This window comes from Oncorhynchus clarkii, chromosome 9 (genome assembly GCF_045791955.1).
Source record: "Oncorhynchus clarkii lewisi isolate Uvic-CL-2024 chromosome 9, UVic_Ocla_1.0, whole genome shotgun sequence".
NCBI classification, from domain to species: domain Eukaryota; kingdom Metazoa; phylum Chordata; class Actinopteri; order Salmoniformes; family Salmonidae; genus Oncorhynchus; species Oncorhynchus clarkii.
The window spans coordinates 9,839,771-9,855,500 of record NC_092155.1 but is presented as its reverse complement, the minus strand read 5'-3'; the positions used below and the strand labels follow the sequence as shown (position 1 = coordinate 9,855,500).

General features: G+C 48.6%; 1 protein-coding gene across 1 annotated transcript in view; it reads left to right on the top strand.

The window, feature by feature from the left end:
• LOC139417037 (meiosis 1 associated protein) overlaps positions 1-15,730 on the top strand; it is a 62,162-nt gene that overhangs the window by 38,776 nt on the left and 7,656 nt on the right. The window contains exons 5-9 of the mRNA XM_071166271.1: positions 6,484-6,669; positions 8,256-8,415; positions 10,022-10,081; positions 10,277-10,358; positions 14,196-14,399. Of these exons, the coding sequence (XP_071022372.1) occupies positions 6,484-6,669; positions 8,256-8,415; positions 10,022-10,081; positions 10,277-10,358; positions 14,196-14,399 (692 nt within the window). The remainder of the gene's footprint in view (positions 1-6,483; positions 6,670-8,255; positions 8,416-10,021; positions 10,082-10,276; positions 10,359-14,195; positions 14,400-15,730) is intronic.

Below are 15,730 nucleotides of genomic sequence, written 5' to 3'. Positions count from 1 at the left end.
GTATCCTTGGTAAAACGTCGGTATCGTGATATTGTATGATACCGGTAGTATATTGTTGGTATCGTGATATTGTATGATAGTGGTATTGTATCCTTGGTAAACTGTTGGTATCGTGATATTGTATGATACCGGTAGTGTATCGTTGGTATCGTGATATTGTATGATAGTGGTATTGTATCCTTGGTAAAACGTTGGTATCGTGACAACACTACTCTCTTTGCTCCACCCCTCCTCTCTCTGTCTCTCCAACAGAATTAACTAAATAACCCTTCATGTTGACCCCTTGTTAAACGGCAGCCTTTTTCCAGTTCAGTGTTATTATCCAACCACTCTCTTCATGGCTCCTTTGTGCTATTAGCCCCAAGGCAAAAATTCACTCTGATGACTGTGAGGTTCTCTTTCCTGTCGCTGCCTCGTGTGGTGAATCTCTCAGTAAGAGGACTCAAAGGTTTCTTCTTAGAAACGATCAATGATCTATTCATCTTTTTTAGAGAAGATTACCCCCTCCCTGCTTTTATGACATGCATGGACACACACACACACACACACACACCTCTCATTCTTGTTGAGCAACCGGACAGTGTTGAGTGCTGTTCATCGATCACTCGATCGTATTTTCAAAAGGTTGAAAAGTCTACAGTTTTTAGTGTGTTATTTTAGCGTGCATGCTGTTAGACAGTTGAGTCTGCACACACACAACACACACACATACACACACATACACACAACACACACAACACACGCACAACACACACACATACACACTCACACAACATACACACTCACACAACACACACAACACACACATACACACGCATACACACTCACAACACACACATACACACTCACACAACACACACAACACACACATACACACACATACACTCACACAACACACACAACACACACACTCACACAACACACACATACACACACATACACTCACACAACACACACATACACACACACAAAACACACACATTCTGTTTGGTAGAGGAAGCTTTTGCATGTCATAAAAGCAGGCTGAGAGTTGTTCTTCCTCCTATCCAGACGGAGATGGGAGGATGTTGTGGTGGACGAGCACTTAAACTTCTCTAACGCAAAATAGAGAGGAAAGGACTGATGGAGGGAGGGAGGGAGTGAGTGAGTGAGGGAGAGAGAGAGATGCTATTTAGAAAGGCCGCCGAAGGCAGACCTGGCTCTCAAGAGAAGACAGGCTATGTGCACACTGCCAACAAAATTAGGTGGAAACTGAGCTGCACTTCCTAACCTCTTTCCAAATGTATGACCATGTTTGAGACACATATTTCCCTCAGATTACACAGACCCACAACGATTTTGAAAACAAATCCATTTTTGACAGCAGCAAGATTTGTGACCTGTTGCCACAAGAAAAGGGTAACCAGTGAAGAACAAACGACATTGTAAATACAACATCCTCTCTACATCCTCTCTTCATCCTCTACATCCTCTCTTCATCCTCTACATCTTCTCTACATCCTTTCTTCATCCTCTACATCCTCTCTTCATCCTCTACATCCTCTCTACATCCTCTACATCCTCTACATCCTCTCTACATCCTCTCTACATCCTCTCTACATCCTATACATCCTCTCTACATCCTCTCTACATCCTCTACATCCTCTCTACATCCTCTCTACATCCTCTCTTCATCCTCTACATCCTCTCTTCATCCTCTACATCCTCTCTTCATCCTCTCTACATCCTCTCTTCATCCTCTACATCCTCTACATCCTCTCTACATCCTCTCTTCATCCTCTACATCCTCTCTTCATCCTCTACATCCTCTCTACATCCTCTCTACATCCTCTACATACTCTCTACATCCTCTCTTCATCCTCTACATCCTCTCTACATCCTCTCTTCATCCTCTACATCTTCTCTTCATCCTCTACATCCTCTCTTCATCCTCTACATCCTCTCTTCATCCTCTACATCCTCTCTACATCCTCTCTTCATCCTCTCTACATCCTCTCTTCATCCTCTCTACATCCTCTCTACATCCTCTCTTCATCCTCTTCATCCTCTCTTCATCCTCTACATCCTCTCTTCATCCTCTACATCCGCTACACCCTCTCTACATCCTCTTCATCCTCTACATCCTCTCTTCATCCTCTACATCCTCTCTTCATCCTCTACATCCTCTCTACATCCTCTCTTCATCCTCTACATCCTCTACATCCTCTCTTCATCCTCTACATCCTCTCTTCATCCTCTACAACCTCTACATCCTCTCTTCATCCTCTCTACATCCTCTACATTTGCCATCACGCACGCACACACACACACACACACACACACACACACACACACACACACACACACACACACACACACACACACACACACACACACAGGTGTACTAATTGTAGATCATGCCTATTGATCTTTAACTGTATTGATTAGGCCTAGTACATAAACAGAAGTGATGACAGGCAGTATTGGGAACCTCCTGTTGTTATTGCATCGTTGTGGTTCAATAAAGATGTTACTTATCAATCATCAATCAATCAGTTGTCGATACATTTATGCAGCCCTTTTCACAGACATCTATTTGTTTGCGGTAGTGCCTATTCAGCAATCTGGGCACAACCCATTTAACCCCTAAAGAGCAAACAGAGACAAATCAGATTCCTGTGATGTATCCCAGCTGGCGCTCTACCCTTCTATAAAGAACACTTCTTTTTGACCACAGCCCTATAGACCCTGCTTGTGCAGGAATCGGGTGCCATTTGGGACGTATCCCGTCAGACGTGTGGGTACATATACAATAGTATGTGTGTGTCCTCCAGTCAGCACCTCTGTCACGGTCGATCCTGACAAGAGGAGCGCTTTAGAAGGGATATCCGACGTGTGTGAATCCGTAGGGAGGGTCAACGACATAGGCTTGCATCTCAAAGGGCACCTTGCCCGTGTCCCAAATCTGGCACCCTGTTCCCTATTTATGACACCTTGCTCGTGTCCCAAATCTGGCTATACTATAGGGTACCATTTAAGATTCCACCAGTATCCCCTATTCTATACATTAGGGCTCTCACAGGGCTCTTGTAGACTAACATTAGAAGAGACACACACAGACGTTTCAGAAGGCTATTAGACTTGTCGATCGGGTAGGGAGAGTCACATGACTCAGTCAATGACATAGTGCACTTCTTTTGGGCCAGAAACACGCATAGGGATTTCTCATATGATCTCTAGCCCATACTTTCCTGTTGCCCTGAGTAAGGTGTTTGTGTGTGTGTGTGTGGGGAGCACTGAGTGCAGATACATTATGGTAGCCCGTCAATCAGTGTCGTAGCAGGCTAAGTCCCTAACACACACACACCTAAATATTGAATGCCTCTCTGTAGAGAATACATGGAAGAGAGAGAGAGAGAAGGGGGGAGCAGAGATAGGGAGGGGGAGAGAGAAGGGAGGGGGAGAGAGAGAAGGGGGGGGCAGAGATAGGGAGGGGGAGAGAGAGAAGGGGGGACAGAGATAGAGAGAAGGGGGGAGAGAGGGAGGGGGGAGAGAGATAGGGAGGGGGAGAGAGAGAAGGGGGGAGCAGAGATAGGGAGGGGGGAGAGAAGGGGGGGGGCAGAGATAGGGAGGGGGAGAGAGAAGGGGGGACAGAGATAGAGAGGGGGAGAGAGAGAAGGGAGGGGGGAGAAGGGGGGGCAGAGATAGGGAGGAGGAAAGAGAGAAGTGGGGGCAGATATAGGGAGGGGGAGAGAAGAGAAAGAAAGGGGGAGAGAGAGAAGGGAGGGGGAGAGAGAGAAGGGGGGAGCAGAGATAGGGAGGGGGAGAGAGAGAAGGGGGGAGCAGAGATAGGGAGGGGGAGAGAGAAGGGGGGGCAGAGATAGGGAGGAGGAAAGAGAGAAGGGGGGGCAGAATTAGGGAGGGGGAGAGAGAGAAGGGGGGCAGAGATAGGGAGGGGGAGAGAGAGAAGGGGGGGGCAGAGATAGGGAGGGGGAGAGAGAGAAGGGGGGGCAGAGATAGGGAGGGGGAGAGAGAGAACGGGGGCAGAGATAGGGAGGGGGAGAGAGAGAAGTGGGGGCAGATATAGGGAGGAGGAGAGAAGAGAGAAGGGGGGGAGAGAGAGAAGGGAGGGGGAGAGAGATAGGGAGGGGGAGAGAGAGAAGGGGGGGCAGAGATAAGGAGGGGGAGAGAGAGAAGGGGGGACAGAGATAGAGAGAAGGGGGGACAGAGATAGGGAGGGGGAGAGAGAGAAGGGGGGGCAGAGATAAGGAGGGGGAGAGAGAGAAGGGGGGACAGAGATAGAGAGGGGGAGAGAGAAGGGGGGACAGAGATAGAGAGGGGGAGAGAGAGAGAAGGGGGGACAGAGATAGGGAGGGGGAGAGAGAGAAGGGGGGACAGAGATAGGGAGGGGGAGAGAGAGAAGGGGGGACAGAGATAGGGAGGGGGAGAGAGAAGGGGGGGCAGAGATAGAGAGGAGGAGAGAGAGAAGGGGGGAGAGAGAAGGGGGGAGAGAGAGGAGGGGGGGCAGATATAGGGAGGGGCAGAGAGAGAAGGGGGGGCAGAGAGAGAAGGGGGGGCAGAGATAGGGAGGGGGAGAGAGAGAAGGGGGGGCAGAGATAGGGAGAGAGAGAAGTGGGGGGGCAGAGAGGAAAAGAGAAACCAGAATGGAGAACTGAACGAGAGAGAAGGGAAATTGGACAGGAGAACTTACCCGTCAGACCTGAATGTACCTGGGTATTGCTCTCTACAGAATATCAGTCTCAAACTGCATCTTATGTCCTATGTAGTGCACTGCTTTCAGCCAGAGGAGCACAGCACTATGTAGGGAATAGAGTGCTGTTTGAGAGGATGGAAGACACTGCCTAGTACTAAATGGCTATTATAAACTGGGTGGTTCGAGCCCTGAATGCTAATTGGCTGACAGCCGTGTTATATCAGACCGTATACCACGGGTATGACAAAACATATTTTTACTGCTCTGTTTACATTGGTAACAAGTTTATAATAGCAAGGCACCTCGGGAGGTTTGCGGTATATGGCCAATATACCCCGGCTAAGGGCTGTATCCAGGCACACTGCGTTGTAACTCTTCAGTGTACGTCTGTTGGCCATTCACTATATCCTGTATGATCATCTCCATGGTGATCTCTGAACCCTCTGTTGGCTAACTCAACTCATGCTCTGTTGGCTAACTCAACTCGTGCTCTGTTGGCTAACTCAACTCGTGCTCTGTTGGCTAACTCAACTCATGCTCTGTTGGCTAACTCAACTCGTGCTCTGTTGGCTAACTCAACTCATGCTCTGTTGGCTAACTCAACTCATGATCTGTTGGCTAACTCAACTCATGATCTGTTGGCTAACTCAACTCATGCTCTGTTGACTAACTCAACTCATGTTCTGTTGACTAACTCAACTCATGATCTGTTGGCTAACTCAACTCATGTAATCCGGCTCAGGGTTGCGAAATTCCTGGAACTTTCAATAAATTCCCTTGTTTTCTCAAAATCCCTGTTTGGGCTGCAAAAGCTGGGCTTTACTGCCCTCTAGTTGTTAGGTGATGCAAGTGCTAAATCTGCTTTAAACAGAGCCCTGAAAACGACCTGCAGGAGATACTGTTCTCTATCTATTGTTCTATTCATCCCTCCCCCTCTCTCTCTCTCCCCATCTCCATCCCTCCCCCTCTCTCTCTCCCCCCGTCTCCATCCCTCTCTCTCTCTCTCCCCCCGTCTCCATCCCTCTCTCTCTCTCTCCCCCGTCTCCATCCCTCTCTCTTTCTCTCCCCCATCTCCATATTCACCCCTCTCTCTCTCCCCCCCATCTCCATCCCTCTCTCTCTCTCTCTCTCCCCCCCATCTCCATCCCTCTCTCTCTCTCTCTCCCCCCGTCTACATCCCTCTCTCTTTCTCTCCCCCATCTCCATATTTCCCCCTCTTTCTCTTTCTCTCCCCCAACTCCATATTCACCCCTCTCTCTTTCTCTCCCCCATCTCCATCCCTCTCTCTCTTTCTCTCCCCCATCTCCATCCCTCTCTTTCTCTCGCCCATCTCCATATTCACCCCTCTCTCTCTTTCTCTCCCCCCGTCTACATCCCTCTCTCTTTCTCTCCCCCATTTCCATATTTCCCCCCCTCTCTCTTTCTCTCCCCCATCTCCACCCCTCTCTCTCTTTCTCTCCCCCATCTCCATATTTCCCCCTCTCTCTCTTTCTCTCCCCCATCTCCATCCCTCTCTCTCTCTCTTTCTCTCCCCCCGTCTACATCCCTCTCTCTTTCTCTCCCCCCATTTCCATATTTCCCCCCCTCTCTCTTTCTCTCCCCCATCTCCATCCCTCTCTCTCTTTCTCTCCCCCATCTCCATATTCACCCCTCTCTCTCCCCCCGTCTACATCCCTCTCTCTTTCTCTCCCCCCCCCATTTCCATATTTCCCCCCCTCTCTCTTTCTCTCCCCCCGTCTCCATATTTCCCCCTCTCTCTTTCTCTCCCCCCGTCTCCCTCCATCCCCCAGCCAGTCTGATGTTAGGTACAGAGATCGACCTGCAGCATGTAGAAAACAGTGTGATTGCCATGGAGATGGTGTTGAAGGCGTGGCTTCATGACCAGGGCGGGAAGAAGGAACAACTCCACCTGTTGTTACCACCTGGACTACAGGGAGAGATTACTACACCTAGTCATGGACAGAGAGCTAGTCCAGGTAGTAGTCTGTCTATTTCCTCTTGTCTCTCTGTCTGTTTCCTCTTGTCTCTGTCTGTTTCTCACTGTCTGTTTCCTTTTGTATCTCTGTCTATTTCCTCTTGTCTCTGTCTGTTTCCTCGTGTCTCTCTGTCTGTTTCCTCTTGTCTCTCTGTCTGTTTCCTCTTATCTCTCTGTCTGTTTCCTCGTGTCTCTCTGTCTGTTTCCTCTTGTCTCTCTGTCTGTTTCCTCTTGTCTCTGTCTGTTTCCTCGTGTCTCTCTGTCTGTTTCCTCTTGTCTCTCTGTCTGTTTCCTCTTGTCTCTCTGTCTGTTTCCTCTTATCTCTCTGTCTGTTTCCTCTTGTCTCTCTGTCTGTTTCCTCTTGTCTCTCTGTCTGTTTCCTCTTGTCTATGTCTGTTTCCTCTTGTCTCTCTGTATGTTTCCTCTTGTCTCTCTGTCTGTTTCCTCTTGTCTCTCTGTCTGTTTCCTTTTGTATCTCTGTCTATTTCCTCTTGTCTCTGTCTGTTTCCTCGTGTCTCTCTGTCTGTTTCCTCGTGTCTCTCTGTCTGTTTCCTCTTGTCTCTCTGTCTGTTTCCTCTTGTCTCTCTGTCTGTTTCCTCTTATCTCTCTGTCTGTTTCCTCGTGTCTCTCTGTCTGTTTCCTCTTGTCTCTCTGTCTGTTTCCTCTTGTCTCTGTCTGTTTCCTCGTGTCTCTCTGTCTGTTTCCTCTTGTCTCTGTCTGTTTCCTCTTGTCTCTCTGTCTGTTTCCTCTTATCTCTCTGTCTGTTTCCTCTTGTCTCTCTGTCTGTTTCCTCTTGTCTCTCTGTCTGTTTCCTCTTGTCTATGTCTGTTTCCTCTTGTCTCTCTGTCTGTTTCCTCTTGTCTCTCTGTCTGTTTCCTCTTGTCTCTCTGTCTGTTTCCTCTTGTATCTCTGTCTGTTTCCTTTTGTATCTCTGTCTATTTCCTCTTGTCTCTGTCTGTTTCCTCGTGTCTCTCTGTCTGTGTCTCTGTCTGTTTCCTCTTGTCTCTCTGTCTGTGTCTGTCTGTTTCTCTGTCTGTTTCCTCTTGTCTCTCTGTCTGTGTCTCTCTGTGTCTGTCTGTTTCTCTGTCTGTTTCCTCTTGTCTCTCTGTCTGTCTCTCTGTCTGCTTCTTCTTGTCTTTCTGTCTGTTTCCTCTTGTCTCTCTGTCTGTGTCTGTCTGTGTCTGTCTGTTTCCTCTTGTCTCTCTGTCTGTTTTCTCTGTCTGTTTCTCTCTTCTCTCTCTCTGTTTCCTCTTGTCTCTCTGTCTGTGTCTCTCTGTCTGCTTCTTCTTGTCGTTCTGTCTGCTTCTTCTTATCTCTCTGTCTGTTTCCTCTTCTCTCTGTCTGTTTCTTGTTTCTTCTTATCTCTGTCTGTTTCCTCTTGTCTCTGTTTCCTCTTGTCTCTCTGTCTGTTTCCTCTTGCTTCTCTGTATGTTTCCTCTTGTCTCCCTCTGTTTCTCTCTGTCTTTCTTCTTCTGTCTCTATCCCCTCTTTTTCTCCACTTTCTCCCCATCACTCATACCTCTCTCTCTCTCTTCCCCCCCCCCTCTCTCTCTCTTTCTCTCTCTGTCCATCTGTCCCTGTCTGCAGTGTGTGTGAAGTGTGACATGCAGGAGCGTCTCCTAAGCCCCGCCCTCTTACCTCTGACCCCTGACCTTGGGGTCAAGACGGAGAGCACCAAGGACTTCCTGGTGTCAGGCAAGGGCTTGGCCAATCAGAGCCCTCCGCCTCAGAGACTCAGAGTCATCAAGTAAGAGAGAGAGAGAGACTGACAGAGAGAGAGAGACTGACAGAGAGAGAGAGACTGACAGAGAGAGAGGGAGAGACAGACAGACAGGGAGAGACAGACAGAGAGAGACCGAGAGAGAGAAGAGACACAGAGAGAGAGACACAGAGAGAGAGACACAGAGAGAGAGACACAGAGAGAGAGAGAGAGACAGAGGGAGAGACACAGGGAGAGACACAGGGAGAGAGACACAGAGAGAGAGACACAGAGAGAGACAGAGGGAGAGACACAGGGAGAGACACAGGGAGAGAGACACAGGGAGAGAGACACAGAGAGAGAGACACAGAGAGAGACAGAGGGAGAGACACAGGGAGAGACACAGGGAGAGACACAGGGAGAGACAGAGGGAGAGACAGAGGGAGGGAGAGAGAGCGTTGCAGCCTAAAATCATGACACACACAGACATGTTAAAGTGTCCATTTCTGCCCCATTAAAACATAGCGATGAACACATCTCACTGTGTCTTCAGAACAAAGCAGACTTTGATGTGATTGGTCGGCCTGGGCATTCCAGAACTACAAAGAATGGACTCATTCATAACCAGACATGGATACATGGCCTAGGGCTGAGGGACACACACACACACAAAACACACACTCACACAGCGAACACACTCATGCACACACACACTTTTACTCGTTTTGAAATGTAATGCTTATCGCTATCCCAATGTAATTAAACCATTTAAATTTAGCCTCATTTGTAGAGTGGCTTTGAAATGTTTGGATCTGTGAGGAACCATGCTCATTACTCACATAGAACACACACACATTTCAATAACACACACTGACACACACGCACACATTTCTATAACAGACACACACATTGACACATAAACAGTTGGACTATTGTGAACAGAACCTGAATGCATCACGGATGGTTTCATGAAAGGTTGTTATTGAAACACACAGAGACCTGTTTACCTGAATGCCTGACGTAATTATATTACAAAGACACAGACACAGACGCACACACACAGACGCACGCACGCACAGACACACACACACAGACACACACACACACAGAGTCCCAAGGTGAGCATGAGAGGATGTATTGTCCTATGATGTCACCACTGGGGACGGGTGGCTCATCGCTATGTAAATTATAATCATTATTTTTCCAAAACCACACACACACACACACACACACACAAAACCACACACACACACACACACACACACACACACACACACGTGTATGTAAATCAGATGCAAAACAACTATGGAGAATGTGTGTGTGTTGCAGGACACTGCGTCCAGACTGTGTGTCTACTGTATTAATGTGTGTGTTGCAGGACACTGCGTCCAGACTGTGTCTACTGTATTAATGTGTGTGTGTTGCAGGACACTGCGTCCAGACTGTGTCTACTGTATTAATGTGTGTGTTGCAGGACACTGCGTCCAGACTGTGTCTACTGTATTAATGTGTGTGTTGCAGGACACTGCGTCCAGACTGTGTCTACTGTATTAATGTGTGTGTTGCAGGACACTGCGTCCAGACTGTGTCTACTGTATTAATGTGTGTGTTGCAGGACACTGCGTCCAGACTGTATTAATGTGTGATGTTGCAGGACACTGCGTGTAGACGGCGTGTGTGAGAGTGTGTTGTACGGCCTGCCCCTCATCATCAGGTGAGATGGACAGACAGCACTGAGGTTTTTAGCCTTTATTCAATCATTTCATGAAATGTTTTATTTGTGTTTAATCTTCTTGTACTTATTATCGGCGTCTTTTCATTTTATTGTTTTACAGTAAAAAAATAAAAAAAATAAAATAGTGTTTTGCAAATTGAAATGCACTTAAATAAGGTTTAATTTGATCCTCAGGCCTACCACCTGTTGGCAAATGGACTGGGATGAGATGGAGAGAAACCATCACCTCTTCCATGCTCTCTGTCACACACTCCGGGTCAGTAGGGGGAGGGAGGGAGGGAGGGAGGGAGGGAGGGAACGTTAACGAGGGATGATGAGAGACAGAGAGTCAGAGACAGATATATATAGAGAGAGAGAGACATATATATATATAGAGAGAGAGAGAGAGTAAATCCCAGTAAGACCAAAATAATGGCGTTCCAAAAAAGGTCCAGTCGCCAGGACCACAAATACAGATTCCATCTAGACACTGTTGCCCTAGAGCACACAAAATCTATACATACCTTGGCCTAAACATCAGCGCCACAGGTAACTTCCACAAAGCTGTGAACGATCTGAGAGACAAGACAAGAAGGGCCTTCTATGCCATCAAAAGGAACATAAAATTCGACTTACCAATTAGGATCTGGCTAAAAATACTTGAATCAGTTATAGAGCCCATTGCCCTTTATGGTTGTGAGGTCTGGGGTCCGCTCACCAACCAAGACTTCACAAAATGGGACAAACACCAAATTGAGACTCTGCATGCAGAATTCTGCAAAAATATCCTCAGTGTACAACGTAGAACACCAAATAATGCATGCAGAGCAAAATTAGGCCGATACCCACTAATTATCAAAATCCAGAAAAGAGCCGTTAAATTCTACAACCACCTAAAAGGAAGCGATTCCCAAACCTTCCACAACAAAGCCATCACCTACAGAGAGACGAACCTGGAGAAGAGTCACCTAAGCAAGCTGGTCCTGGGGCTCTGTTCACAAACACAAACACACCCCACAGAGCCCCAGGACAACAGCACAATTAGACCCAACCAAATCATGAGATAACAAAAAGATAATTACTTGACACATTGGAAAGAATTAACAAAAAAACTGAGCAACCTAAATGCTATTTGGCCCTAAACAGAGAGTACACAGCGGCAGAATACCTGACCACTGTGACTGACCCAAACTTAAGGAAAGCTTTGACCATGTACAGACTCAGTGAGCATAGCCTTGCTATTGAGAAAGGCCGCCGTAGGCAGACCTGCCTCTCAAGAGAAGACAGGCTATGTGCTCACTGCCCACAAAATGAGGTGGAAACTGAGCTGCACTTCCTAACCTCCTGTCCAATGTATGACCATATTAGAGACACATATTTCCCTCAGATTACACAGACCCACAAAGAATTTGAAAACAAACCCAATTTTGATAAACTCATATCTACTGGGTGAAATTCCACAGTGTGCCATCACAGCAGCTAGATGTGTGACCTGTTGCCACGAGAAAAGGTCAACCAGTGAAGAACAAACACCATTGTAAATACAACCCATATTTATGCTTATTTATTTTCCCTTGTGTACTTTAACAATTTGTACATTGTTACAACACTGTGTGTGTATATATATATATATATATGTATAATATGACATATGTAATGTTTTTATTATTTTGGAACTTTGGTGAGTGTAATGTTTACTGTTAATTTCTATTGTTTATTTCACTTTTGTATATTATCTACCTCACTTGCTTTGGCAATGTTAACACATGTTTCCCATGCCAATAAAGCCCCTTGAATTCAATTGAATTGAGACGGAGAGAGTGTGTGTGTGTGTGTTTGTGTGTTTTCAGGCTGGTTCCTGTTGGTGCCAATCAGAATTCTATTGGTTCTGGTGTTGTTGCCACTACAGCTGTCAGCCTCCCTATCCCTCCTCAAACATTACACTAACAAAAGTTAATATTATGTGTAAATAGTTAAAGTACTAAAGGGAAAATAAATAAACATAAATATGGGTTGTATTTACAATGGTGTTTGTTCTTCACTGGTTGCCCTTTTCTTGTGGCAACAGGTCACAAATCTTGATGCTGTGATGGCACACTGTGGTATTTCACCCAATAGATTTGAGTTGTCAGGGTGGCTATCAGGGTGGGTATTAGGGTGGGTATCAAGGTGGCTATCAGGGTGGGTATCAAGGTGGCTATCAGGGTGGGTATTAGGGTGGCTATCAGGGTGGGTATCAAGGTGGGTATCAAGGTGGTTATCAGGGTGGGTATTAGTGTGGGTATCAGGGTGGCTATCAGGGTGGGTATCAAGGTGGCTATCAGGGTGGGTATCAGGGTGGCTATCAGGGTGGGTATTAGGGTGGGTATCAGGGTGGCTATCAGGGTGGGTATCAAGGTGGCTATCAGGGTGGGTATTAGGGTGGCTATCAGGGTGGGTATCAAGGTGGGTATCAAGGTGGTTATCAGGGTGGGTATTAGTGTGGGTATCAGGGTGGCTATCAGGGTGGGTATCAAGGTGGCTATCAGGGTGGGTATTAGGGTGGCTATCAGGGTGGGTATTATGGTGGGTATCAGGGTGGGTATTAGGGTGGCTATCAGGGTGGGTATTAGGGTGGGTATCAAGGTGGCTATCAGGGTGGGTATCAGGGTGGCTTTCAGGGTGGGTATCAAGGTGGCTATCAGGGTGGGTATTAGGGTGGCTATCAGGGTGGGTATTAGGGTGGGTATCAAGGTGGGTATCAGGGTGGGTATTAGGGTGGGTATCAGGGTGGGTATTAGGGTGGATATCAGGGTGTGGTTTAGGGTGGCTATCAGGGTGGGTATTAGGGTGGGTATCAGGGTGGCAGGGGGGGTTGTCAGGTGGGCTATCAGGGGGGGTTGTCAGGAGGGCTATCGGGGGGGTAGTCAGGAGGGCTATTAGGGTGGCTGACAGTGGGGGTTGTCAGGAGAGCTATCAGGGGGGGTTGTCAGGAGCGTGGCTGACAGGGGGGTTGTCAGGAGAGCTATCAGGGGGGGTTGTCAGGAGAGCTCAGGGGGGGTTGTCAGGAGGGTGGCTGACAGGGGGGCATCAGGAGTTCTATCAGGGGGGGTTGTCAGGAGGGTGGCTGATGGGGGGGGGTTGTCAGGAGTTCTATCAGGGGGGGTTGTCAGGAGGGTGGCTGACGGGGGGGGTTGTCAGGAGTTCTATCAGGGGGGGTTGTCAGGGTGGCTATCAGGGGGGGTTGTCAGGGTGGCTATCAGGGGGGGTTGTCAGGGGGGCTATCACGGGGGGTTGTCATGGTGACTGACAGGGGAGTTGTCAGGAGTTCTATCAGGGGGGGTTGTCAGGAGGGTGGCTGACAGGGTGGGGGGTGTCAGGAGGGTGGCTGACAGGGTGGGGGGTGTCAGGAGGGTGGCTGACAGGGTGGGGGGTGTCAGGAGGTTGGCTGACAGGGGGGGTTGTCAGGAGGGTGGCTGACATGGGGGGTTGTCAGGAGGGTGGCTGACAGGGGGGTTGTCTGGAGGGTGGCTGACAGGGGGGGTTGTCAGGAGGGTGGCTGACAGGGGGGGTTGTCAGGAGGGTGGCTGACAGGGGGGGTTGTCAGGAGGGTGGCTGACAGGGGGGTTGTCTGGAGGGTGGCGACAGGGGGGGTTGTCAGGAGGGTGGCTGACAGGGGGGGTTGTCAGGAGGGTGGCTGACAGGGGGGGTTGTCAGGAGGGTGGCTGACAGGGGGGGTTGTCAGGAGGGTGGCTGACAGGGGGGTGGCTGACAGGGGGGTTGTCTGGAGGGTGGCTGACAGGGGGGGTTGTCAGGAGGGTGGCTGACAGGGGGGGTTGTCAGGAGGGTGGCTGACAGGGGGGGTTGTCAGGAGGGTGGCTGACAGGGGGGTTGTCTGGAGGGTGGCTGACAGGGGGGTTGTCAGGAGGGTGGCTGACAGGGGGGGTTGTCAGGAGGGTGGCTGACAGGAGGGTGGCTGACAGGGAGGGTGCTCAGAGAGGTTGTGATCCCCTGGGGTGCTTCATTTGTCTGTCCTGCTGTGATGTCGAGGCCATGGTTATGGTCTGGGGTGGTCTGTTCTGCTCTCTTTCTCTCTCTCTCTCCCTCCTCCTCAATGCTCCCTCTCTCTTTCCAGGCTCGTGACTGGTTCCTACTGGTGCGTTCAGAGCCTATTGGTTCCAGTTCTATTGGTTCTGGTGTGTGTTGCCACTACCTCCTTCAGCCCTCTGCCTCTCTCTCCCTCCTCCTCAAACCTGTGGCAAACAGAGAGATGCTGCTGCCCTGCCAACTGCCTGTCTCAAATCAGGACCCCCCACCTGATGCACTAACCACCATACAGGTACAGACTGTAGATAAATCACCTGTTTTACTATGACTAAATATACAGACACACACTCTCTCTCTGTATGTCTCTCCTCTCTCTTTCTCTCTCTCAATTTCAATTAAATGTAAGGCTTTATTGGCATGAGAAACATACATTGCCAAAGCAAGTGAAATAGATAATAAACTAAAGGGGAAAAAACATTAAAATGAACAGTAAACATTACACTCACAGAAGTTCCAAAAGAATAAAGACATTACAAATGTCTCTCTCTATGTCTCTTTCTTGTGGAGGTCAACCCAGGCCCTGTGTGTCCCCAGGTACCCTCATTTGTTGACTTCTGTGATCGAAAAAGCCTTGGTTTCATGCATGTTAACATCAGAAACCTCCCTAAGTTTGTTTTACTCACTGCTTTAGCACACTCCGCCAACCCTGATGTCCTTGCCTTGTCTGAATCCTGGCTTAGGAAGGCCACCAAAGATTCTGAGATTTCCATACCCAACTACAACATTTTCTGTCAAGATAGAACTGCCAAAGGGGGAGGAGTTGCAATCTACTGCAGAGAGAGCCTGCAAAGTTCTGTCATACTTTCCAGGTCTATGCCCAAACAGTTTGAACTTCTAATTTTAAAAATTAACCTCTCCAGAAATAAGTCTCTCACTGTTGCCGCCTGCTATCGACCCCCCCTCCGCTCCCAGCTGTGCCCTGGACACCATTTGTGAATTGATTACCCCCCATCTAGCTTCAGAGTTTGTTCTGTTAGGTGACCTAAACTGGGATATGCTTAACACCCCGGCAGTCCTACAATCTAAGCTAGATGCCCTCAATCTCACACAAATCATCAAGGAACCCATCAGGTACGACCCTAAATCCGTAAACATGGGCACAGACATTATCCTGACCAACTGGCCCTCCAAATACACCTGTGCTGTTTTCAACCAGGATCTCAGCGATCACTGCCTCATTGCCTGTATCCGCTATGGGTCCGCGGTCAAATGACCACCCCTCATCACTGTCAAACGCTCCCTAAAACACTTCTGCGAGCAGGCCTTTCAAATTGACCTGGCCCGGGTATCCTGGAAGGATATTGACCTCATCCCGTCAGTCGAGGATGCCTGGTCATTCTTTAAAAGTGATTTCCTCACCATCTTAGATAAGCATGCCCCGTTCAAAAAAATGCCGAACTAAGAACAGATTGGTTCACTCCAGACCTGACTGCCCTTGACCAGTACAAAAACATCCTGTGGCAGACTGCAATAGCATCAAATAGTCCCCGCGATATGCAACTGTTCAGGGAAGACAGGAACCAATACACGCAGTCAGTCAGGAAAGCAAAGGCCAGCTTTTTC